The sequence below is a fragment of the Anas platyrhynchos genome, chromosome 3, assembly GCF_047663525.1.
Source record: "Anas platyrhynchos isolate ZD024472 breed Pekin duck chromosome 3, IASCAAS_PekinDuck_T2T, whole genome shotgun sequence".
Lineage (NCBI taxonomy): Eukaryota > Metazoa > Chordata > Aves > Anseriformes > Anatidae > Anas > Anas platyrhynchos.
Genome location: NC_092589.1, coordinates 49054125 through 49080233, shown reverse-complemented (window position 1 = coordinate 49080233; position 26109 = coordinate 49054125). Strand labels below are relative to the sequence as shown.

The window sequence follows — 26109 nt, the reverse complement described above, 5'->3', positions numbered from 1 at the left end:
TACAAGTTGATTACCTCTCAGTTTGCCTGGTACAGTTAATTATTTGACATGCTGTAATTACATTCTTGTCCTTTTTTTTTACAAGAATACTAAGAGATTAAATTTTTCTTCTGACTTCATATTGTCTTCATCGCTGTAGTGTAATTTAAAGTTTTGCATCCCATGAAGCACAAAGCAATAAGAATTTAACTGCCACGCTTCATAAAGATTTGGCATGTGGCTTTTAGCTCATATTCATGTTGATAGCTATCATTTTACTGCTTCGAAATAACAGAGTTCCCAGTCTGTGTTTCCAGTAGTAGATTTTTGCTTTTAAGTACAACTTGTATAATTTGTGCTATTTACCTCAGGTAGCATTGTATGAAAAGAAGCAAAATGAAGACAGGGCATTTGTTTTAATTCTTTGGGGAAAAGGACATTAAAACACATTGTTGTAGTTTGTTTGAATTGCCTTAGCTCCTATTGCTACAGTAACAAGAGAGAGCAAGATTCAGTATTTTCTTTGACTGCTTTCCAGGCCTGCCCAAAAACTGTGAAGAAAAAGTATATGAATTTGCATGGGGAAACATCAGTAGAAATTTGAAATCAAAAAAAGAGTCATAGGGAAAGAGCCCCTTAATATGAAAAAAAATGTACACTAGAAGAGTTCTGTAGCGTGGTCAATAAAATTCATGAAGTTGTCTCAAAATTTCTGGTGTTGTCTTTTTTTTTTTTTTTTTTTAGAAAGGAGTACAAGATGTCTGTGAAGGTGTAGTCAATATGAGGGACTGATTTTGCTTTCAGAAATATTTTGATTGATGGAAGTAGACAAGTTTAATGCCAAGATATTTGTTTGTAAACTACTGACTTCTAGAAACACTTATAATAGGATGTAATGGTGGTTTTATTGAAAAAGTTGAACTAAAGGTACCACCTGTGAAGAACTTTCTTTGAGGTATACCCGTGGTTAGGGCTTTTTCATGTGAGTGATAGGTCCTTGCATTGCGTTGGAGACGCTAATGTCTGAATGGATGTGATGGCTGCCTCAGAACGATGCTGCTGTTAGCAGTGAAAAATGTCTTCCTTACGATTCTTGTGCAGCAGGCCGTGGAGTGCAGCACATTTTTATAATAAAGGTGATGAATTTAATCGCAAACTGGCAGCCAAATGGAAATTGCAGACCTTGATACTGGGAGAAAATTGCCTATAAAGCAACTCCTGAGAGAGCAGGCTTTAAATTTATCCACCCATTTCGACATTGAGGAGAACATAGGAATTGCAGGGTATTTTGCTTGGCCTGTTTAGTTCAGATGGATGATGCTTCAGTCTTCCTTTATTTAAGAACTAGATACAGTTTGTTAAAAGAATGACCTTGTTGCTTAAACTTTACATGTTAAGGCTTTTGGAAAAACCTATTCCCTTATTTTCTTGAAATTTGCTCCCGTTATAAAGTAGGGCCTAATATGAATAATGAACAGAACTTACCAACTTCGCCATATATATCAGATTTAGCCCTAGTGTCTTTTGAGATTAAAAAAAAAAAAAAAGCATATGCATGTATTTGAAGGCTGTTTGCAGCATTACACTGATGTGAGAAGCAATGTCATGAGTGATTTAACTGATCTTGAAGTCGTCCCAGTAGTAGCTGTGGAAGTAGGATGCTTCCTGTAGTATGATGAAGCTTAATTTGTGGTAGAGGGACAGCGTTTTCTGAAGTTGTTGATACTGACACAATTCAGCAACTCCTAATTGCTCTTTAGTTTTTAGTAGTACTCAGTGTTGATGTTCTTCATATATGGTAATTTGGAACCGAATTTACAAATAAAATTCCTATTTATGGAAAGTACTATATTAAGGAATGTTTTGACTTTTTTGATTGGGGATCTTAATGAAAGATGATGTAGATACCATCGGTACAGAGAAGTAACTGCAAATAGATTCATTTAGAAATAGGTACTTAGGGCACCTGAGCCTTTTCACTGCAGTGCTTTTGAACAGCTCTTTTGAGTGCTTTGAGAAGTGACCATCTTTCAAGCAGAATTAATAGCTTTGGAGTTTTTCAGTCTTTATGGTGAAGAGAATAAGAACATTTAACATTAAAACCTCAGGTGTGGAATTTGGAAGAATCTGGTAAATGTATTTTCAAAGATTTCATTAATTCAGTTTCTCCTCTTAAATCAGAAAGATCAGAAGCATGGTCTGTACCAGAATGATTCTCTTGGTTATATGTTCCCTAAATATGCTGACAAAGTGGTAATCCTCAGTTGTAAATAAGTAGTCCATAAAGCCTTCACCAACCCCCACAAAGTTTTCCCATATTCCTAAAGGTAGAACATAGCCTGAGTTCTGTTATACAGGGTCTTCTCCTTTCTTGTCCCCAATCTAACTTTGTTCTGCCCTCTAGAAAATCAACAATTAGCAATCCTAGTAGACATAGTAGTTTTTTTTTAAAATGGAAGGCTTTCGAAGAGGTAGTACCCTTTATTACTAGTAGGCATTAGGATTATTGAACAATTGTGTGGGGAAAGCAGTTCAGCCTAATTACTGATGGTTGTCAGAAGTCTGCCCTTCACCATTTCTGAAGTTAATGACTGGCTTGTCCATATTCCTCTGCTTCAAGTAGAGACTTAAAGCAAGATAAAATGAATGGTTGACAAGTCCTTAAACGTGTTTCACCATTTTGGATTATTTTTATTTTGAAATCTGATGTCCCAGGAAAATTATGGCCTAAATTTTAGCTTGAGAAATAGGCAATAGGATTTATAACTCATAACTCCTCTATAGGATTATATTAAGTTAAGCTAGTCTTTTGAGACAGCAGTAGATTCAAATGAACACATTCACTCGATTTCCAGGATTTATCGGAAGTGGGACCAACACTTCCTTCAAATTCTTACTTCCCTCCTGGTAAATAATTTCTGATGTTTACAGATACTCAGAATTAGCTGGTAGATTTTAGTTGGGGTCCTATGCTTTTTATTGTCTTCTGACTTGCAAGCATTCAAAGGTGCCCATTCAATTGGGGAAAACTGAATATGATTTTAGTGTATTTTATCAGAAAGAGAGATGGAACAATCTGTTTCCTGAAAAATAACTGTAGGACCTGTTTATTGGGTAAAAATGACTGGAAAGCCTTGACAAGAAGTTATGGTTTTGGTGTAGTAGTTTGGTGATGCCAAAAGGAGGTTCTCACTGGGGGAAGTTGTCCCCATTATTTCCTTTCTGCTAATTCTGGCATTCAGTGGATTCTTCCATGGCCTGTTTCAGCTCATTAATGCGAAAGAAAGTGAATCAAGTGAACAGAGAAAACATAGGAATAGTCCTCTGCTCGATTAGTGAGTTGAATTGGCTCCCTAACGCAGAGCTGGTGCGGACGTTATGCAGCTACATACATGTAGCTGTGAGTAGGGAGAAAGAATGATGGTGATGCCTGCATTTTTTCAGCAGCGTGCTCCTTATAAGAAAGGAGAATGAGTATGGCAACACTGACTTCTTGGAGTAATGCTCTTTTGGTAGTTCCAGCTTCTGATTTCTTCTGGACTTCTCTTAAAAATTCACCAATTTTATAATGCCTGTTATGCTGCTCAGAATGACGTGCACTTTTTTTTTTTTCTGAATTGGTACTGTTCAACCTTAGTATAATGTCTGAGAGCTCATCATTTGTTTCATGCAATTTACTTTGCATGTAGCATTGAATTTAGTCTGCTACATTCTGGATTCCAGTGCTCCTAAAGAGTCACAATCTGTTCTAACATTTCATAACTTTCCAAAGCATTGTTCACTGCAACCTTAACCTTTCATTCATAGTTCAGCTTCTGTTCTGCTCTGTTGACTGAATTTGTAAAGCTCCGTTTTCAGTTTGTCTGTAGTAAATACATATACTTTGAAATAGGGCCTCTAATCGCTCTCAAGTTTAGGAATTGATCTGAGAATCAGTTTCTGTACCAAAATGTTAGATTTTAAGAAGTACTCTATTCTGAGAAATGAAGAACTTAAAGTAAGAAAAAAAAATGCATTTTTTTAAACAGCTCAACAGAACATTAAAAAGTCTTAAACTTCTTTTATGTTCTTAACCAAACATGAAAGTGGTGTTAGCAGTACATTCTTTCAGAAAGAAGAGCTTGTTTATTTAGTATTGTTTACTTAAGTCAGGGAACGAACTAAAACATTGAAGTGGCTGTGTGTGTGAATCTGTGGAATTAATTTGCCTTTTAGTTATTTTTCTTGCAAGAATGGAAGATTGAGGGAAGGAGATGGGAAACGGTTTACTTTCAACTTATACTGATTGCTGCTACTTCTGTAAGTAGGTGAAACTCAGTTTATTAACATCCAGGAAAACAAAACAAACAAAAAAAAGAAATCTTATCAAGTTTCTCAAACGCAATCAATTATGATTCAGAATCATGAAATAATTTTCTAAAGTCTTAGCAAATATTAGAAATCTATTGCTTGATCACATTGGGCTCTGTTGATCTTGCTGCAGAATGTGCTCCTATACTGGCAGCAACTGAACGTGTATTTAGGATCTCTTCCTGGTATTGGAAATTCTCAAGAGGTGTCCAGATAACGAGTTTTTTTCCTCTTTTATCATGTAATGAGCAATATCTCCATGCTTCTCTATCATTTCATGACTGACCTAAAAGGGATACATCGTGGGGAACAGAGGTGGTTCCCAAAAGTGCTTTCTTGAATTTACTCCTTGAGGAGTTGGAGGTCATCCCAGCCACTTACATAGATGGGGTGCAGACCTTCCAGTCTTGTGTTCCTATTCAGAGTACACAGCTACAATTGAAGAACTTTTCAGTTCACTGTGGTTTTATTTGGATTTTTAAATTTTTTTTTAGAGGAGCCCTGGCAAAGGTTGACTTTCAAAGCTCAAAAAAATATGCCAGCTTAGTTCTTTTCATTCAGTACTCATGACATTAATGAGGAAAGCTTAAGAGAATTTACGTAAGCATTTCCTGGCAGGCTCAAATGTATTCATCATGCATCCAGGCTTTTTTGAATGGTAATTATAACTTGTGTTACTGGTTGTATTTCTAGTTCCTTGCTGCGCAGTATGGAGCTTTGTAAGCTTGACCTAGAGTGCTTGTTGGTACTTTCAAGAACATCTTATGGTGTCCTGGTCTGGTTCCATTTTCAATAAGAAAATAATGCTGTAAAGAGTTGATGAGTTTTTAGAATATCAGTAATGGAGAGAGGACCCCAAACCCTCTCTTCTACTCATCAGTTCTATGGCGTTTTTCTGTTTATTTTTTTTTCTTCTCCTTCCCCCCCTGGTGTAATTGAAAGCAGTCAAGCTCTTATCAGATGCTCTGCAGGTCTAGTGGCAGGATGGGATTGACTATTTGCCTATGCTTTTTTCTTTATCCTTCAAAGATGATTTCAAAAGAGAATTGTTTCCCCCTGCAGCCAGTACGTGGGAACAGGTGATGAAAAACAAGAGTTAAAGGGGAAGAGAGGGAGACTAGCAGAGAATATAAACCTGAAAGGCTATTTCAGATCTTGACTGCTTTTGTACTCAAAGCTTATAAAAACAAGTCTTGAATATTAAATGGGGGAAGAAAATTAAACGTGCCTATTTCCATTCAACATAGTAGGTGTTAAAATTTTATTTCACTTCTGGTAATGTAGTCTCGGCTATATGCTATTAGTAGTTGTACATGACTGTAGTTTAATGTGCAGTGGTTCGTCTGTGCAGGCAGAGCACTGTTTTGGACAATTAAAGCTGGAATTGGTAGTGTAAGTTGGTGCATATTTGAGGCCTCATCTTGGTTCCATTTTGATGCCCATAATAAGAGTTGGCTGCATCTTAGCGTGGTGGTGGCAGCTTTCTTCTTAGTTTATTTCTGTGAATTGCATGAGACACAAACCATGAAACAAAGTTCAGGTTGTGACGACTTTTATGAGAAAGCTAGCAAATGTGATACTATCTTTCAGTGTAGTATTTGGTACTGAATACTGTCACACTGAAAAAGAAAAATAGTTCTGTATGATACCAGTGACCGTACTATTTTTAATGTGCAAATTGAAATCTTATTTCAGTAATCTGGAAAAAACGCTGGTATGTTTCTTACGAGCATGTGAATTGGGTAACTTCAGTCAAAGCTGCAGTGTGACCTCTGAAATATGCCACACTGTCATAGCCTTTTTCCTCATCTACCCATTTAGGTTGCTTTTTCTAAACTAAATGTTTTGGGGGCTGGGAATGTACTGTACAGTAAGCTAAGCAGTATGGCAGAAGTCTTACTATACAGGCTTTTAAGTAGCTCTTGATGCGACTTGTGATTAAGGTTGCATAGTATATCTCATGAAATGACCTTGTGTGTTATATGCAACTTTGCAGAGTTCCCTAAAACTTCTTGTGCCAAGTGTGTGGCTTAGGCTGAACTATACAGAAAGCATCAACCAAAACAGTAACGAAAAATTAAAGGATGAAAAGGGGAAAAGTCTCAGTATTTTAAAACAAAAAATGCAAGTAACTTTTTTTTTAATTTGGTCTGATAGGTTAATATAAGTGCTTTAATAATTTTGTTTTAGAAATCTGCCTGGAGTTGAATGAGACAGATTGGTTCATGTAAGTGTGTCTGGGCACTGAAACATCCAAGAAGTCTGTCCTGTTGAATGCATGCTGCACCTCCATCCAGTTTCTAGCAGTGAGCTGTCACGTCATGGTTGCACGTGCTTGACTCACCTGAGAAGGCCGGATAGTTTCAGCTGCGGAATGGACTTGAGAGAGCAGTCTCACTTGTTAGGTGCAGTTGCTTTGTTTTCTTCTGAAATTCCTGTTTTAAGGCCATCTTCTGATTTTTGTATTACAGAAAAAGTCAGGAAGATGCTGTTGTACAAAAGGCCTGGTGGAGGTGTAAGGGAAAGTTGGGTGGGAACTAGAACTTTCTGGAAAAGTGAAGGAATGAGGAAAGAAGAGACTTGAATGTAGAAAAAGAAGATGTTTAGAGGGTAGGAGAGGGTTTGAGAGGAGATAAACAGGCAAAAGTATATGTCTGAGAGGAAACTGTTCCAGATCCTGGAGTAAACCCAACGTTTTGGAGTCTTGCCATGTCTTTGCTGTCAGGAAATATCTGTGAAACCCAGAGGCAAATTGTCTCATTCATTCTCTGCTGCTGGACAGTATCTTCTGCTCCTGTCAGTTAATACCTTATTCCATGTGGCAGAAGCCTTTGAATCTAAAGATGCTAGCTAGCTGACTGGTTGAATTTAGCAAGTTGCCAGATAGGAGCACAGTTGTTTTGCGATAGTAAAACTGATCCCTGAGATGCACACATGAGGTCTTCCAGACATGCTCTTTTTTACCTCACATGAGGAGTAATGTTTCTGATACTGGGATCAGAGAGTGGTTCTCTGGAGAGAAACAAACAAACAAAACTAGTTGAGAGTAAGGACGAGACCTCTTTTTGTGAAAGCAGTGGTATCCTACCACCATGCTATTGGATTTGTGTGACTCTTATAAGTGACTTGTAGAACAATGATGAGGTTATTAAGGAAATCAAGTGAGTAAGGAAAAAGAAGAATGATCATGTTTTTGATTCATGAATAATAGTCACAATTACCTGAAAACTTGTCAGTTATCCAAAATACATTGCTTAACCAAGTGTTTGTTATGCTGTGTGTGCATATTGTGCAAGAGCTTGCTGTCTCAAAGTAAACTTTCTGTAAAAACAAGAACCAGCCAAAACAACAAAATTCTTTATGTAGAGAAGTTTTATTTCATAAAGGGTCTGAATGCATGTTGAACATGCTCTCGTGCCCTTAATTGCTTTGTTGTCGTATATGGCTTTTTTAGGTAAAGCATACCAAAGCATGCTGTAAGCATTTGCAGTTTTCAACTTCAGAAGTAAACGTACGCTGAACTTTTTAACAAATTGTCAAGCTTGGGATGTGTATTATTTGTCTTGAGTATATTATTGGAAAAAATAATAATAATTTGCAGGCACTCTTCTTAATTTGTTTATGGTGCTTCATGAGATTGTTGATAAAGGTCTGCTTCCCAGAAAAGTGATTTTTTCATATTCTTCAGAAAATACCTCTTGGGGATACAAGGGAATATTAACTTAAGAGGCAAACTATAGACCAAGGTAGTGTATGTTTATTGATGTGGAAAGAAGAATTGTGCTTATTCTTGAAGACTGTATCTTACTGATGTATGTCTTAAGGCAGGGCTTAAATATCTGGTAATTAAAATAGTTTTCCCTGGTTAACAGTAACAGTTGTGGTTTTGAATTTTGAAGAATGATTTCAATAAACTGACGGCATTGTTTCTGTTTTTTTTTTTTTTTTTTTTTTTGAATCAGGATTATATGAGAATATTGTCATAGGTTTCAGGATAGATAAATTACTCTAAAAGGTCAATGGTCAGTTGTCAAGAAATATTCTTCACTTTTTCTGGAGAGAATGCAATTAATGCCTTCGAGGAAAGATTGTGGGTTTTGTTTAGCTCTGTTTTAGCTGATTGCTGTTGTGACAGCCTACGTAGCTACACGTGACTGCACCACCTAGAATCTTGTGGCAAAGGACACGATGCAGCTGTGACGTGGTGCACTTCATGAAGATATCATCAGGGTAGTTCTGACTTGTCCTGGCCAAAGTACAGAGGGGGGCTTGGATTGGGGCTGTCTCATCTACTAAGGCTGGATTTCAGTTTGCTCATCTGCCTAATGCAGGCCTGGTGTTGCATGCCAATCAGGTACTGTACATAAGACAAAAAAAAAGAATTCTCAGTAGGTGCAGTCTAGTCTACTTTATTCTGAATAGTAATATGGAATTAAAAGTAATATCACTAACCAAATGCTTATTACTGTTCACAGAGTAGTCAAGCCATGTGTAGCCTCACTATTAATGAAAGCTCTTTTATGATTGAAGGCAGTGAGCGTGGTTCAGTGTATTGAACGGAGAATCCAGCTAATAATAATAGAGCAGTTAATGGAGTTTTTCAAAAGCGAGGAGCATCTGTTGATCACAAAAAAGGAGCAGAAAGATTGTGAATCTCTCTGTACCTATGATATGGGAACTTCTCATAGTATTAAAAAATGCTGCTCTTAATGGAGGTTTCTCTTGTAGTAGAACTTCACTTTTTCTTGAATCAAATTTTAAAAGATGGGGTATGTTTTGATATACCCAACTGTGGTTTGTGTTGAACATTCCATTTGCTATGTGGAACAAAAATATTTTTCTAATATTTTTATAGGGCGAATACTAGTAGGTTTCAGTGCAGTAAAAGAGAAACTTCAGTAGCAATTTTTGTGTTTTCCACTTTGTTGTAGGTTGATGCTTTAGTGGTAGTTGATTCTCTTCATCAAAGTTTTGCTGGCTGTGCACGGTTAGAAAAAGTTAGTTGCCTTGCTGATTTCCTGCCTGCTGGTATTGTGTCGAGTCAGATGGCTGAACTAATGCACAGGACAAAAGGATGGATAACAGTAAGATTAGTATACTCATATGTCTCTTCGTTTTAACTCATGTTTGAGTCTGGAAAAGTACTCAGGTTTAGTAAAAATGACAATTGCAAACATTGGCCTATTTTTATTTGTTTTTTAACCTTGAAGTTAGGCCTTGGTTCATGTAAGATTTAGTTAGCTTGTTGCCAGGTTTCAGTTCCCTGGAGAGCCGTGTTTACATAGGTATATTTGTCTTGTAGGAGATTATTCAGGTGTATGCATTTGCAGTGAACACAAGCACACTTCTCCACCCCCCCCCCTTAGTTTGATGAAAAATGAGCAGCATTTCAAAGCTGACTGGTTATCTTACTCACTTCAATGTGCAATTGTTCAACAGTTGTAATAGGGGAACTCAGAGACTTTTCTTAGTAGTACTAGTTTCTTTATATACTACCTAGCATAAATACAAGCATTTTTTTCATCCTTCTAGTATCTTGGTTAGTATTTAGTCTTGCCATAACAATATTAACACTTTTCACTTGTTATACTTCTCATATACTTCTGTTCTGCTTGTATAATTAACTATAATTTGCAGTAAGGTAAAACTTTACCTATTAGCATATATAGTGCTTTTAATGAATGCATTTTAACACTGGTGTTTAAAATAAAAAGGTGTTCGGTAACATAAGCTTACATATGGTAAGAGTAGGTCAAAACAGTTTGATGCAGAATTATTTTCTTCTTGGTGTGCAACCTGTCTGTTTTGGTGTAATCTAAAGACCGTGCGAGGAATTCCTTTCCCAAGCTGTTCATCATATACTGCTAAACCAGAACGTGACCATTTTCAGTGTATTTTTCCTCCATGCCGTTACTCATAACAGTGGGTTGTTTTGGAATCACAACTCTCAAATTCAGAGTATTTTTTCATTGATAAACTCAACCTGTGGACAGTTCAAATCTGTGTAATTTTATAGCAGATGTTGCTCTTTAAACTCACACTGGCCACAGTTTATCAGTGTATGGCAATGAGCAATCCTCCCCTGTTCATTTTTTTTCAAGCCAGCCTTCTTATTTTTTCCTTGTATTTTTACACAAATACCCTTCCGTATCTTCCGTATTGTTTTGTACCAGAATTGTATAGAGCATTTTAATAGAGTTGTTCATGTAATTCTTCAATTCTATTTGAAAACACCACACGGAGCTACATCAGTGGTGCTTTCTGTTCTGCTGCTGTCTCCTGGCTGGTTTGTGATTGATTGATATTTTCCTCCTGTCAGTTTCAAACAATGTTCTTTACTGGGGGGGGAGGACCTTGTGTTTTTTTTTTTTTTTGCACAATGGTATTGTTACTCAGAGTGAGATTCCACTTTCACTAATTCATTTTTAGTTCATCCTTTATGACATTTTTCTTTCAGCTTTGGTCAACCTCCTTTTATGTAGTTCTACTTTTAGCACAGCTGTTGTCACTTTATTTTAGGTTGTGCCTTGAAGAGCCTTTCCAGCAATTTAGCTAAATTCCATGCAGTGTTGCATATGAAACTCAAATTAGCACTGCTCTGTTTTCTTTAGTACTCTCTCCTACAGACAGTGCTAGACTAACAAACTAACTCTCGTAAATTTCTATTATGCTTTAGACTTTTGCTCTGATACTTCAAGTTTTTCAACAGTATCTGAAATTTGGCAGAGACTAATGTCTCTGACTGGAATATTCTTGAACTAAACTTTGGAGCCTTTTCCTGCATGAACGTTTGCTTGTTGTAATTCCAATTTGGTTTTCAGTTTTTACTCTCCTTCCAACATTTATCTTTGACCTCTTCCATTCAGATTTTCCTAACAAGTTTTGTTACCTCATCCACGTCAGCTGTTTTGAAATCTAAGTTTAAACAAAACTCGTGGATCTTCTGTTTGTTCAAGGTTTATAACTTGATTTGATGGCAGTTTGCTTTGAAGTCTTTTCTACCTACTAAAGCCAAATTTATAACAACTTAGACTTACCCATCAAGTTTTTCGAGAACCATTCAGTTTGTCACAGAAGAATACTTGGCTGCCTCTATACTCAGAGTTGGTGTCTGCAAATTAAGCTTTGTAACTTAATAAATAGTACAAGATATGTTGGGCATATATGATCTTCTACCACAAATGGTAAATACTTGATTTAGAGCATAGGGTTGGTCAGTTGAGGCATCAAATTACTTAAGTTGCATTGTTGCTTATGTATTGAGTTAATAAAGTGTTCCCTGTGATTAAGTGGAGATTTTTGTTTATGTACTGCCTTACTCTGGGAAGTCTTCCAATTCTCAAAAGTTTGTTTGAAGTTACATCATGTATCTTGATAATGTCTCTAATATCAGCAGTGCAATAGTTAATGTATTTAATGTGGTAGATGACTAACTTGTTGATGTCAGTGTTAGCACTTGTCAACCAGAATTTTTTCCTTTCTTTTTATCTTGTGATTAAGAGCCACGTTTTCATGTCAGCATAGGGCAGTGCAAGGCAAAACCATGTGATAGGGAGCAGCGTGTTTAAAAATTGAGATTGTGTTACTGTTGTACATGACCAGCTTTAAAAAAAAAAAAAAAAGGAATGAGGAACTGGTCTGGCCTGTGCAAATGGGGTAGATTCCAGTTGAAGTGATGGAAGCCGTCAGGTCAGCAGCCTCTTAGGAAATAACGCTTTGCATATGCAGAGACCTTGCTTTTATAAATACTGGGAGGGCTTTGTTTTGATGCGGTAGCAGGGTTAGAATTGGAGATGTTCACTTTATAACTGAGTCATTTGCTCGTTAAACATTTGCTTTCTCACTTCTTGGTGTTTCATATATTGCAGTATTAAGTCGGTTCCTCATTTGGTAACTATGGGTCTCAGTTTCTAGTTATCACAGGTACAAAAACTTAATGCCAAAAATCCATGTTGATAAAAGCTCTTCATCAGCATCTTAATGGCAATACAGTGTAACTTTTATAAAGAATGCATAATTGTAATTAATTCTTCACAACTAATTAGCTAATGATGACTATCCTTTTTTACTCACTGATAAAGAATTATGGACCGGGTAGGTAACTCTTGATGTATGAGGTGGTCGCTGTGTGCATATATTGCAGAATGTTGCTTTTTATGACAAGGAGAAGACAAAGTTCTGTGAAAAATTAACATCGGATTTGCATCTTCATTTTCCAGCAACTCTTGGATTCTTTATATTTGTGACAGTGTTTTATGTTCGCTCGGATTGCTTTTGTATGTGGAAGATGTGGGAAGTTTTGCCTTTAATAAAACAGTTGGTGAAACAAGAAGATTCCTGTGACTTTACAGTGTTAGAAGAGTTGATTGGTTTTGGGTGATGAGAGAAAAAAAAAAAAAGAAAAAAGAAAAAAAACACTCACCCCATTCATACAAAAGACAAAGAATGCATTAGCAATTGGAGTATTTTTGTGTAGTTGTTGTGGAAAGTGGTTGTGGTTGGTTGCCAAAGATTGACAGAATAACCTACATGGCCTTTCTGTTTTTCTCTGAAAAAATGGTCAGCTTCAGGATGCACTTTGGAAAGCAGGAAGGAGTGTAATGGTGCTTTCCAATAGCTGTTGTTAGTAGCTTTCATTGCTTGACTTCCTCTCAGTTCAAGCACAAAAAAAACTGGCATTTAAGTAACTCAGAAATCAGAGATCAGGATCCTAGTTCTTCTCCACTGAATTCAGAACTGATTATTTTTAAGGGTCTAAAGCAGGAATTCATTTAAATTAGTATGTTTAGCTTTAAAGGTTGTGAAATAGCATCTTGCCTTTCAGGTACTCATTGCACATACTCATGGGATAGGTTAGTGTGTGGGATTTCTGTGCTGACAGATAGCACGGGTTACGATGAGAATTAAGCTTTTGTTTTCTGAAGTGCTCAGTATGCTTTCTGAGTGAGCGCAGGTCTTACTTTATCTGGAGAGCATCCCATTCCGTAGTCGCTCAAGATAAATACAATTTATTTCATTTGCTTAAGATACCTGTAGAAGTTGGTCAGCAGTTGACTTTATGAATGGGAGGGTTTGAATGTAGGTGATGTGGAACAGTCTTTCATGGGCACTGTATTCTCTGTTAGACAGTCTCTGGGAAGAGCAACTCTGTTGTAGACCTTTCAGTCTGCATTGTTCACAAAGAGCGATTTCAAAAACATTAAGCCAGGGTAAAGATTTTTTGTTGTCTAGAAAATAACTATCCGGTGAACTAAAAACATGGAAGTGTCCATTTGAGCTGATATTCTTAGCTGATTTTTTTCTTTTACATGGCAACAAATAACACTTTTATTTAAATCTCATGGAATGGGTGGCTCCTTTCTTCTGTTCATGATCAGTAGATTGTGTTACTGCTGATTCTCCTGCATCAAAGGCATCTGAGTTGTTAATAATTGTGGTTAGTGAACATTTGATTCCAGCTAATGGCTGGGAGGGGCAGGGGGAAACCAGAATAAATGTGGCAGTGTGGTGTATGCATAACCACGCTACTTGTCATTAACTATTTGGGCAACTTGCTGTAAAAGGAACTAGTTCTGTAATAATTAAGCCTGATATTAATGTGATCATCTAGATCCACTTCAAAGGTTGTGCTGTGCTCATGGACTTCACCTGTGGAAATATTTTGGAAGGTGACACTGCTAATCTAACCCATGTTAGGAAACTTCCTAACAGGCAGGATGGTCTATGCTCACGTACTCTGAGGTACTGTGCAAGCTTGGTCTAATAGTGCTGACACTTAAAAAGATGAGTATTCTGGATTCATTTTCCTGATTTTTAATGCTGACTTTTGAAACACTGAATTTCTCTGACTCAGAAGTTTATTGTAGAGGTGCTGTTTTCTCTCTGCCAGCTAACGATTCATGTTGAGAATCTTTCAGTTCTGCAAAGGTACTCGTTGGGTGGGTGGGTAGTATGCATCAGCTGATAGGTGATGTTAGCTGAAGATGGCAAGCAAATGGCCAAAAGGCTCATTTAACTCTCCAGTTAGGGACTTTGATTTTGATGTTGTTAAAGATACTTTTTGGAGCACAGTAGTGATACATGAGGAGACAAAGGACTTCACCTCACATATATAGCTTTTAGACTTTACCAAGAGAAGGAGGAGACTAAATTTGGTCTTTTTAATTTTCTAAAGTTTGTATTGTATCAAATAACATAAATGCAAATTTTAGGAAGCGGCAACAGGTGCATAAGACTGTTCTAAATTTTATAGTTTATGTCAGTGTTCAAACATGCTCTGAAACAAAAATGCTGATGTATGAATGTTTGTCAGAAGTGGACTGTTTTCTGCAAAGCATCTGTTTTCTCCGCTTCAGTGCTTCTTGATCATGTTTCTCTAAATCTTGGGTTTTCCTCTGTATTAGTTTCTGAAGGAAAGGCAAGAATCTTGTTTGCCTAATCCTCAGGCATTTCTCTGATAAATGGGTGAATAGAGTAAATGCCTGTGCCAACATTTTAGTCTCTGTACTGATGATGCATGTTGGGTGCAGGTCCATGTGGCACAACGTTAAAAATTACTTGGTTCTTTGCTAGCGCTGCTATTCCTGCTGCATCAGCACTAGCAGCAAACAGCAGTAGCGCTAACAGTGAAGACTGTTAAAATTGTGATGAATAAAAACAACTATTTCTTTGCCAAGTAAGCGTATTAAAACTGCTAGATTAGAAAACACGAGTTGTTTTACACCAATAATAAAGCACTTAAAAGCTTTCTTTTGACATTTATACAAAGAGAAAAGATGAGCATGCTCTATTTGCTTTTGAAATCAGTTTGATGAAACTTACAGCTGCCCAAAACAGAGAGTTTTGCAGGATCTTCTAGCAAAAGAAATGAGTGAATTTTGATGCTGAGCTACTGACAAATTGTTGAAAGTGCTGACCACTTACTGTTGGAGTGACAGTTTAATCATCAAAAAAGTACTGCTAGATTGAGCTCAGAGGAACAAAGGAGAAGAAATTAAAGTTTTGACAAGGCATTAAAGGATGAGTTGAAATCTGAAATGTAAGTGTGTGTGTGTCAGCCTGCTGCTTGAACATCCTATGCCATGTTCTCAGTGGTGATGCCAGAATTTACAGGTTGTTCTTCATTTCTTCTGAGATGAGGTGCTGGTGAACTTAGTGCGCGAATGCGAGTGTCACTTTTTTTTTTTTTGGCTCTAGTTCTTATTTTGCATAGTAAGTTGTACTAAAACTTGCTATGTGCTGTGTCAACAAGGGAGTGGAGAACATTACCACATGTTATTTTGTAGTTTGCACCATCAGAACACTTTCAAGTCCATCTGTCTTCAGAAAATTGTCAATGAGAGCAGAATATGATAGGTATATACTTTTTGCTTTTTTTCCTCATTTTAGCTAAATTATTTCAGGTGCTTTGTTTGCAATATTATTGGATACTGCTTGAAGTAAGCAATTTATTACAGAAGGCTAGTTGGAAGTTGATAGGTTTCAAAAATAAAGGCATCTAGTTGCATCTACTTTATGGGTAGAGCTTTAATGGAACATTATGGAATGGCTTGTCTGACATGATAAACCCTGGATCCAAATTCACTGAATTTAGATATTTCTAAAAGCTAATCTGTAAGTCTGAATGTTTGTAACGCTTTTGTTGACCTATCTGATTGAAAAAGAATTTAAAAAAATGTATTATTTAAATACCTGAATGTATTAAAACAACAACAACAAAAAAAAGCACATTTTTTAAACAAGCAAAAATTTATGAATGAATTTTAAAGAAATATATTGTTTTAAATACCCGAGTTGATGATCTAGCAGGAGTTATGCGGTAAAAAGACTTTACAAAAATAACTTTTTTGCGCACACCTGAATTTCACATTAAAAAATAAATTAAGTTTTAATAGGAAAGAATGAGAAGGAATATGAATCAGTTGTTTTCCCAGCCTGCCCTCTCAGCTCAATGAATGCAGATCAGCACAGGAATTTGAGGGGAACTATTGAAGTACTCTCTAGTAGCTTTCAGAATTTTTAATCTTTCACAAAAATTATTGTGGAAATACTGAAAGCATTGTTTGCACTTGTTCTTAGTGTCATGGTCTGTAAGAACGATCTTTTCCTGTCTAACGACATAAAATTATGCCATGCTTCAAAGTTTGGTGGCATTGATATGTCAGGCATAACTTGATTTCTGTGAGCAGATACAAACCTGAAACTGAATATTCTACGCTTCACTAAGATCCAAGAACCGTACATGTTTTTAGCCATATAAACATAGCTTTTTTTCCTCACTGTTCTTTTTAAACATTTAACTTCTTTAAATTTGCTCATATCTTTTTTTGTGAAACCAGCTGATGATTGAGAATCTTCAAGTTTGTGGAGCTTTGCTTCCCCAAGAAAGCATGGTGATTTGAGTCATAAGATGATGAATATTTGATTACTTCTGGATCTTCTGTTGACTGTTCCACTCCCATTTGCTGTGCGTTGTAAAAATTGAGAATGACAGAAGTGGCTCTTCTGTGACAGAAATATTAAATTCTGTGTGCAATGAAGGCTTGTGTTTTGTTAGACTTAGAAAAGGATCGTAGCCTGAGAGCTGCGTTGATTCAGTTGTCTAAATGGCAGTAGCTAAACTGAGCAAATTAACCTCAGAATATTTGTTTCAGTTCTTCAAATTCTAGTTTAAACTGCAGTGAGGAATTTGTTTAAAAACAGTGTGTAGGTCTGTTTTTTTTCCCAAAAGATAAAGCTTTATAATTCAGAAGTCCTCATAATGGAAAATTCCATGGCTGTAGGCACTGCAGGTAAGGGTGGTTTGCAACTCAGAAATGTGTGTGAGAAGAAGTTGAACCTTTTTCAGTATTTTTCTCTGGGAATCTGCTTGCTAAGTGGTTGAAATTAACCAATTTTACTTTGCAGTACAACAGTCTTAAACACCTGTGTAGTCTCTTTTACTCAAAGGGTATGTTCATTGACAGCTGAGAAGCAGTAACTTTTCGGTGGCTCTTAATGTGGTGACAAACGTTCAGCTGAACACAGTCCTTCGTGTGCTCAAGAGCAGGAAGAAACGTTTGTCATTAAGTATCATGAAGTCCAACAAGTATGCATCTGTAGACAAATAGAGTTGGTTTCAACAGTGGGTCCTGCCTTCGGTCACGTCTTAGGTATTAGAGAGTGAAAAATGCTATCACTAAATGAGGGAAAGAAAAGATTACTTGTAGTTTTAAGGGACATAGGGAAAAAATGTTTTTTCTGGGTCAAAACATGTCGTTGCCACCATAGGTGACTATGTCATGCCGCATTAAAGTGGAGCAAGGTAATTATATTGAAACCAGTTTGTCTTTTTCTGAGCCTATTCCTCTACTGTCGTGCTGTGAGCAAGGCAAATCTGTCATTTACTGCTGAACTTAAGTCACTTTAAAAGTACAAAAAAGACTTGTTAAAGGTTAATAACATGGGTTTTGCAATTCTTCATCATAGGTCTTGCTTGCAGAAGAGATGGGTACTTAAATCTTCTCAAAGGGAGGTGTAGTTGTGCATTTGTAGAGCTTACGGTTTTTGGAGGTATGATGAAGCTGCTGGATGCTTTTTTTTAGCCGTATCTGCTGTTTTAATTAAGTATCTCTCCTTACTAACTCACTTAAATCCCTAGAGTGTTATAGAACATAATTACCACTACGGTGTTAAGATAAAGTAGTTAGAATTGTGCTTAGATGTTGACTTTGAAAATAAAGCCTGCCTTATTTTTGAATCAGTTGGCTCCCTGTGAGGTACTCTGGTGCAAGAATTTGTAAAGAATTGTAAACGTGGAGAAGCCAAAGCCTTGCATGTACACGTGTGAAGTGTGATGCCACGAGACACGTGCCAAAGAAACTTTTGAGAAGCTGAGATACCTGTTCGGTAGTGTGTAAGAAGTGACGTGAGATAATCTAAATAAAAAGCTGTTTACTTGAGTTCCTTTACTTGATTTTTTTCTTTGATTTGTTGTTGAACTGATTTAAAAAAAAAAAAAAAAAAAAAGGAGAAGTAGTGCTGTGTGGAAGTGACCTTCCTACTTGTGCAGTCTTCCTGTTCTCAGATTTTTAAGTATTTCAGAACAGAGTGAAACTGATACTAGCTAGAGGCAAAAGGGGAGCTTGTAGCGCTTCTGACGTGCCGCCGATGAGTGTTCTGGAACCTTCCTGTGCTTCCAACAGGCTCTTGTTGGAGGTGCTGAAAATACAGGAGTAAAGCAAAGCGGGCAGTAGAACGGCTTACAGTGACTGGCAAAGTTGCAAGAGAGTCAAAAGTCTATGTAAAGCTTGCATTTGGTTTAATGAAGAAAAATAAAGATCGTATAATCAAAATTCTCTACTTTGAGTATGGGCGTGAAGGCTGTTAGGATAAGAGGTTCGATAAGGTAGAAGCAGGTATATGATAGATCTGCTGTTAGTCATAAAGGGGGGGAAGTCTTGAAGATGTGTGTGTTTAGACGAACCCACGTGCAATGTGGAGCAGCTAAATAACCTCCAGAGTTCAGTATTTGTGAGAGTGCTTGTGACAGGCTGGACTAACACGTTAGATGGAAAATAGATTGCGTTTTGTTAATAGTTAAAACCAATGATGCGAAGGAAATCAGCAGAATGAGAGAACGGGTGAGCATGAGCTTATAATTTAAGCAGTAGCCCAGTAGCAGATAAGTGAAAGGAAGGTACCAGACAACAACTTCACAAAAGGGCAGTTCAGAGACCTGATCAGCAGTTGAAGAAAAAGTGGAAAACATTTGTTATTTTACCTATTGCTCCTGAATATCTTTCTGAAATCTTAATAAAAGTATCTGAGGCAAGATGAAGATAAAATGTCAAGGAGAGGAAACCACAGCCTATGGTGACAATGCTGAACTGATGCAGCTGACTGCAGCTATCCCTGTCCTGACGTTTGTTAGTATTTGCAATGGCTTGAATGTTGGGGGAGAAGACAACCCTAGCTATGCAAAGACAAGTAAACTTCAGGTGCCTGGTCCTGTAGTGGAGTTAAAGACCCTGCGTTGATAGGCATATTAGCTGTATGTAACACGAAGCATGATAGATGGGTTGGGTTTCTTTCACAAAAGCCAGAGTTTGGCAGACTGCCTGGGTGTGTTCGGAATGGCTGGATCTCATCTGCCACAGCTGTAATTTGCAAGGGAAAGATTAAAATACATGTTCTTCCTGTGCAGGCAAGAATATCCAATGTTAGTTCTTAATTTAAAGTGAAATCACAGAATGGTTTGGGTTGGAAGGGACCTTGAAGGCCACCCAATTCCAACCCCCTGCCATGGGCAGGGACACCTCCCCACCACACCAGGTTGCCCAAAGCCCCATCCAGCCTGGCCTTGAACACCTCCAGGGATGGGGCGTCCACAGCTTCTCTGGGCAGCCTGTGCTAGTGCCTCGCCACCCTCTGAGTGAAGAATTTCCTCTTAATACCTAATCTAAACCTGCCTTCTTACAGATTAAAGCCATTATCCCTTGTCCTATCCCTACACTCCATGACAAAGAGTCCCTCCCCAGCTTTCCTCTAGGCCCCCTTTAGGTACTGGAAGGCTACAGTAAGATCTCTCTGGGGGCTTCTCTTCTCCAGGCTGAACAACCCCAACACCCTTAGCCCCTCTTCATCGGAGAGGTATTCCAGCCTTGATCATCTTCATGGCCCTCTTCTGGACTTGTTCTAATATATCCACGTCTTTCTTGTGCTGGTGGCCCCAGAGCTGAATACAAGGCTCCAGGTGGGATCTCAAGAGAGCTGAGCAGATGGGGACAATCACCTCCCTCACCCTGCTGGCCACACATCTTCTGATGTAGCCCAGGGTATGGTTGGCTTTTTGGGCTGCAGGCACACATTGCTGGCTCATGTTAAACTTCTCATCAACCAATATTCAGTGCAACTACTACATAGCTGCCAAATATAAATAAAAACGACCGTGTTGCTTCTTACGCTTCAAAACTTAGGCAGACAGCCTAGCCTGTTCCAGTGTAGTGTAAGTTAATGGAAAATCTGAAGAGAATGGAAAGGAAACCAAGTCTGCCAAAAGATAATAATATTTGTTCAAAGAGATGTGCTAAAGAACTTCTTTATATACTGAAGCCAGTATAAATACTGCTTGGAGTTCTGAAGATTTTGCGCCTGTTGCCAAAATTGTCAATGCAGAAGAAGCTGTGGATTTTTCCTTGAGCTATGATTATGTGATGATGAAATTTGTGTTCTCCATTCTAAACAGGTGTTAACCACCAAATCATTATACAGTGTACATGATTGAGTATGTCAGTTTCCAGTGGAGAAACAACTTGTTCTTGAATATGCCGAGTATGTGTGTTAAAATTAATTCAGAATAATTTGGTTGAGAACTAGGTCTGCGGCATATGAGAAATCCATTTGTCATTTCTCAGGCCTCCCTCCCCCCTCTCCTGGCTCCTGAAGTGGTAGAATCTCAGCTATAAATCACTTGGCAGAAAAACTTGATTATGAAACAGAAATTCTTTTAATCTTTTGTTTGCTGCTAGAGTTTAAAGTGACTTCTCGTTTCTGTGGCTTCCTGTGATCAGATTAAAGCAAAATTTCTCTCTTTCTTTTTCAGTTTTATTTTAATTCCGAACATTTTGTGAGCAGTTGTAATAATTCTGACTAAAAGAATGGAATTATTGATGTCTGGTTTTACTTTACAGCCCCCGCTTTCATAAGTCTTAATTTTACTGCTTTTGGAGCAATGCCTGTTTAGATGTTAGCTTTTGGTTTGGAACTTGGGTGGTGCATCACTGCAAAGTAGTCCTTCAGTAATACTGGAATAAACCAATTGAGGATTTTTATACTAGTTGTAGTTTAGTTACGAACTATTTTGTTTTATAGTAGTGATTTAAAATCTAGTTTTAACAGCTCTAGAAGTAAAATATGAAGATCTAAAATATACTTGGTTAAATAAGGGAAGACTTTGTCCATTCTGAAATTAAAATTCAGTGAAATTAACCAGTGTTTGAGCTAAATTATCTATTTTAACAATCTTGTTTATATTTGCTCCACTGTATTTCACAATATTTGGAGGCGTGTGTAATGCAGGTGCAATTGGTAGAGACAGTACTTAGAAATCCGCTTCTGGCATTCCCTAGTGACACTGAGGAGTTTTTAATTATTTTGTAATAAAGAAAGAGGATTTTTTTATGTCCTTATCTGTTTGCTTGTATAGGCCCAGCTCTCTGATACCATACTTCTCCACTTCTTCATCATCATACCAAGGGCAGCCAGTAGGACTACTTGCTAGTTTGTTGTCATGCTGTGTGCTCAGTGACTGCTTCCTTGAGCTGGCGGATGCCTCATTGCTCATGTGCGCTGTTGCGTTTCCAACTGCTATGGATGAGCTAGCAAGTATTACTGTATAGCTGCATTTTTGCATTTATTCTTTGTTTTAGTGTTGGATGAAGATTTTTTTCTGCCCTCCGCCCCATTTTTTTCTCTGACCATTCCTGCCCTCTTTCTCCTCCCAACCCCAACACTCCCCCTTTTTTTTTTTTTACCAGAGGCCTTAAAATAACAAATATACAAATTACTATTTTTATACGCTTTTAAAATCGTGAACAATTTCGTGAGTTTTCAGGAGCTGCAGTTGACTTTTACTTGAATAGCTGAATTTCATAAACAGGGATGAGTAGGCAGCAAATTTACAGACATGAATTTACAGACACTTAAGATGGCGGCTGCAAAAAAAAAGTTTTTGTTACAGTCATGCTCATTAAAAAAAGAATAAACTGTCTTTTTAATTTTTCCCGTATCTTAAGATTGTCATGCTAGATTATAAACTGTTACTGTATTTAATACATAATATACGTTTTTCCCCCCACAGAAATTAGCAGAGTACGGAAAGACATGTATAACGACACATTAAATGGTAGTACGGAGAAGAGAAGTGCAGAATTACCAGATGCTGTGGGACCTATTGTACAGTTACAAGAGAAACTATATGTGCCTGTAAAAGAATATCCAGATGTAAGTATATCTTTTTAGTCCCTAAATTTATATTTTGATCCTTGTGGTCTCTAAATGTAAGTTTCCTGTGATGCCACCCTTGGATCACCCTGTATTGCTTTTGACAAGGTACCTCTTAGAGAAGCTGTATATGCACTGCTTGGTGGCTTGGTACATAGTAAAGAAAAAGGTGAGTGGTTGAAGATTATCTGGGTTATAATTCAATATATTTAAGGTCTGAATTATCTTGTTTGTTCAGTACAGTCAGTTGTGAGACACACTGTAGTGAGTTTTATGAGGAACGTAGCTTTTGGGACAGTGTACTTTGCTCCTGGTATATCTCTAAAAGTCAATAGTAGCAGTGCCTAGAGACCCATAAGAAGTCTTCTTAGAGATGGTGCTTACCTGTGAGCACCAGGTTAGAGATGGTTCCATACCTGTGTAGCCAGCTCTATTGCATATAGAAGTTTATTTGTTTTCCCCCACTGCTCCCTCCTCCTCTCCCTGAGTGAAACAGCTTGCCTACATTCAGCTGTTACAATCTCCAGTGGGTCAAGTGCTCTATTGTACCTGTATGGTTTTGAGGGAGAACGGTTTTGTTCTAGAAAGAAGTATTTGGAATTCTCCTGTCTGAATGATTTCTTAAAACAGTTTGGAAAAATAGTCCCATCAAAATGTACCCCAACTGTTTCCATTGATCACTGACAAGATAAGAAATTATGTTACTCCTCCATCATAGAGGAATGCAGGGTTCAAATGAATCATTTGCACATTGAAATTGAATAAAGCCAAGTAAAGAGCAGAACAGCAAAGAATGCAGGTAACACTTGCATATTTCTTTGCTTTCTTTGTATGATTATTGGATTAAACTCTCCAAATTGGCCATTATTATTTTAATGCTGCTTAGAATGTTACAAGTCTTTAAGTAAAACCTCATGCCATAGTTCACTGAGAAAATTAAATGCAGGTCACTACTCAGAACTAACGTTTAGATAAATGCCTCCTTTCCCTTTTCAGTCTTCTCCAAGTTATTCTCTTGCCTTTGAGATCAAATACACGTACTAGGAAAAATGTTCAAAGAATTTGCATTGTCAGTGCAAAGTCTCTCTTCCCTTCCCTTTTTTTTATTCCTCAATATTAAATATATACATATGTGTACGTGCATATCCCCACCCATGCTAAAGACACGATTTCTTTTGGAACTCCTTGGAATTCTTGAGAGGAACTGTGTGATGTGATTGTTCTGTAAAATAATCTGACCAGCTTTTTACTTAAATAACCGTATATGTCTTAGAGTTGTATTACTTTTTGGCTTTTTAAAACATAGCTTAGTTGTTGAAATATTTTTGTTAAATAACTTCACAGTTCATCCTTTGTGAATAACTACCTTAGTTATCAGTTGCAGTTTTTACAGAACTTGATGCTTTCTGTACTAGGATCATGGGGTAGGAGGAAGAGAATGGGGTTTTATTTTCTGTAACTATAATTAAGCATTTATTCGAGAAATCAAGGGTGCAGTAGCTCATCACTTGGCTGACAGTTAATTACCAAATATAAAGTAAATAAGCAGGGAAAAGTGAGTTAGTAGTTACTGTCAAAACACTTGTCTAACTTTGGGTGTGGGATTTCTTGATTCTAGCTATTGCTAACTCTGTGTGCAAGAATTCTTTTGTGAAGAAAGTCCTTGAAGTTGTCAGTATTTCATTAAATTCTTGCAAATTAAGAAGTCAGAGAGTGCTCTATATACATGTGGCATGCAGTAAAAAGATGGTTGGTTCTTGCAGTAAAAAGATGGTTGGTTCTTGTGAGATAGTGTGAAATGTTTGGTAGAAAATGTGCAACTTTTGTTGCTACTTTTGTCTTGTTGCTCTAAAAATATTCAAACTAGCTTAAATATTCTGATGTTTTTGAGCTTGTTTCTGTCTTTAAACCAGGAAAAGAATAGTAAGTTTTGGGTTATGAAGACAGACCTGTCAAGGTTATTTTGACCCTTTGGACAATCCTGTGCTTGAAGAAAGAAATTCTTTGTTCGTTGAAGCGCTGCTTATTTCACATATGGTGGCATCAATGAGTAAAACTCTCCCCAGCCATGCTAGGTGTCATTAGAGGTTACTAACCTATCACTTTCACTTGTTAGGAGTAGAATGTGCTTTTTTTTTTTTTAGGTTTTGAGTATCGCAGTACTCGGCAATTTAGACTTGAGTGGGGAGTCAGGTCCAGCATTTTTTCCTGACTATCTACCTGTTGTCCATATTTTTTCCTGGCTACTCAAAATGATATAAGCAGCCTCAAAAATTAGTTAATCAACTAGAATATGCCGCTATGTACAAGAACAGTTGTTAACCCCTTTCTAACATCCTTTGTGCAAGTTAGAAATGAAATATCCTTCTTTGCATTCAGGTTAGTAATGTCCAGAAGGTCTGGAGTATGATGATTCCAACTTGTCTTAAAGAATGTGAAATTCACTTGTAAAGATCATTTCACTGATGACAATTGTAATAGCACAGTGTCACTTTACACTTTACTCATATCTAGCAAGTGCTTTAGTTGTGATTGGATACAGGAAAGACATGCTGTGCAGACTATCAGTGAGTTTGTCTGATTAAATCCAGTTAATTTTTTTCTGTTGCCATCATTCTCTTGGAACTGATGATCTTTTATACCTTATCAAGACATAAAGATGGATAACCCTAAATGTTATTAGAAGGGTGAAGAGAAACTGGTTTCTGATGTAATTGAGTGATTTATTTTTTTTTTAAACAGAGGCAAAAATAGACATCAGTAAACTCTTGTGGTGCTCTAATAAAACTCTATTCTGGTAAATATTTTTAACTTCTTTTAAGCATCTAGTTTAGTTGTCTGTAGTGGATACTGAATAAGTGCTGTAGTGTAATTTTGTACACACAATCCTAAATTAACCATGTTGCATGAAAGTAATGGTCTGCCAACAGTTTAAACAAATGTGCATACGTTGTATGCATTTTGTATGTATAAACATTCAACTATATATGTGTAAAATATGAAACAGCGAATTTTCATAGCCTCTATCACTTTGATGCTGTTCAGCTGTTTGAGTACGTACGCAGAGGAAGCATTACATAAACTTGAGTTATGTAGCTAAAATAGGTATATGATCCTCTGTAGTCTCTTAAAAATTCGATTTTTTGAGTGTGTATTGAGTATTTTTAACTAGCTTTCAGTCTAAGACCATAGTTGACACAAAATTAAACCTTCCAAAATTGGTTGTCTGAAACAACCAGCATTTTTAAAATGCCTCTGCATTTTTACTTCTGTACTAATGCTTGAAGGGCATGCAAAAACCTTACTAAAAATAGCTAATTTTCTTTTGTATGTCATGTTAATGAGGAGGAGTTTTCTGTGATATAATAACAGCCTGGTAAGTTGCATAACTGGGGTGATCTGATTTGAGGCTTGTTATTTTCAGTGCATGCCATAATAATGAAGCTGAATATATTATTTTGTATATATTGTTTTTTCTTGCATCCTTGGCAAGTGTTTGATCTTTATGGAATTTTTAGTTTTAAAACTTGAGATTTGAGCTACAGAGCTTTTCTGAACCATTTGTGTGCTCCAGAAATGTATGAGGAATTGTGTACGATGCACCTGGAAGATTTGATTCTGTTAGTTGTCCATAATTTGTCCTTCAGTTAGAACTGTGTTCTAGCTACAATTAAATGTTTGTATCTTAATTTAAATCTTTGTTATAGTTTGAAGGCATTTCTAATTCATGGAAAAATACATACCATCAGACCTTTACAGAAGAAAAATGTTAAGGAAATTATCAAGCTCTTAGCATAA

At 37.0% G+C, this 26109-nt stretch overlaps 1 protein-coding gene across 44 annotated transcripts in view; it reads left to right on the top strand.

Annotated features, from left to right (window-relative positions):
- QKI (QKI, KH domain containing RNA binding) overlaps nucleotides 1-26109 on the top strand; it is a 449819-nt gene that overhangs the window by 15321 nt on the left and 408389 nt on the right. For all 44 annotated transcript variants that reach the window (XM_072035850.1, XM_072035847.1, XM_072035848.1 and 41 more), the window contains exon 2: nucleotides 22169-22311. In XM_072035850.1, coding sequence (XP_071891951.1) covers nucleotides 22169-22311 — 143 coding nt within the window. The remainder of the gene's footprint in view (nucleotides 1-22168; nucleotides 22312-26109) is intronic.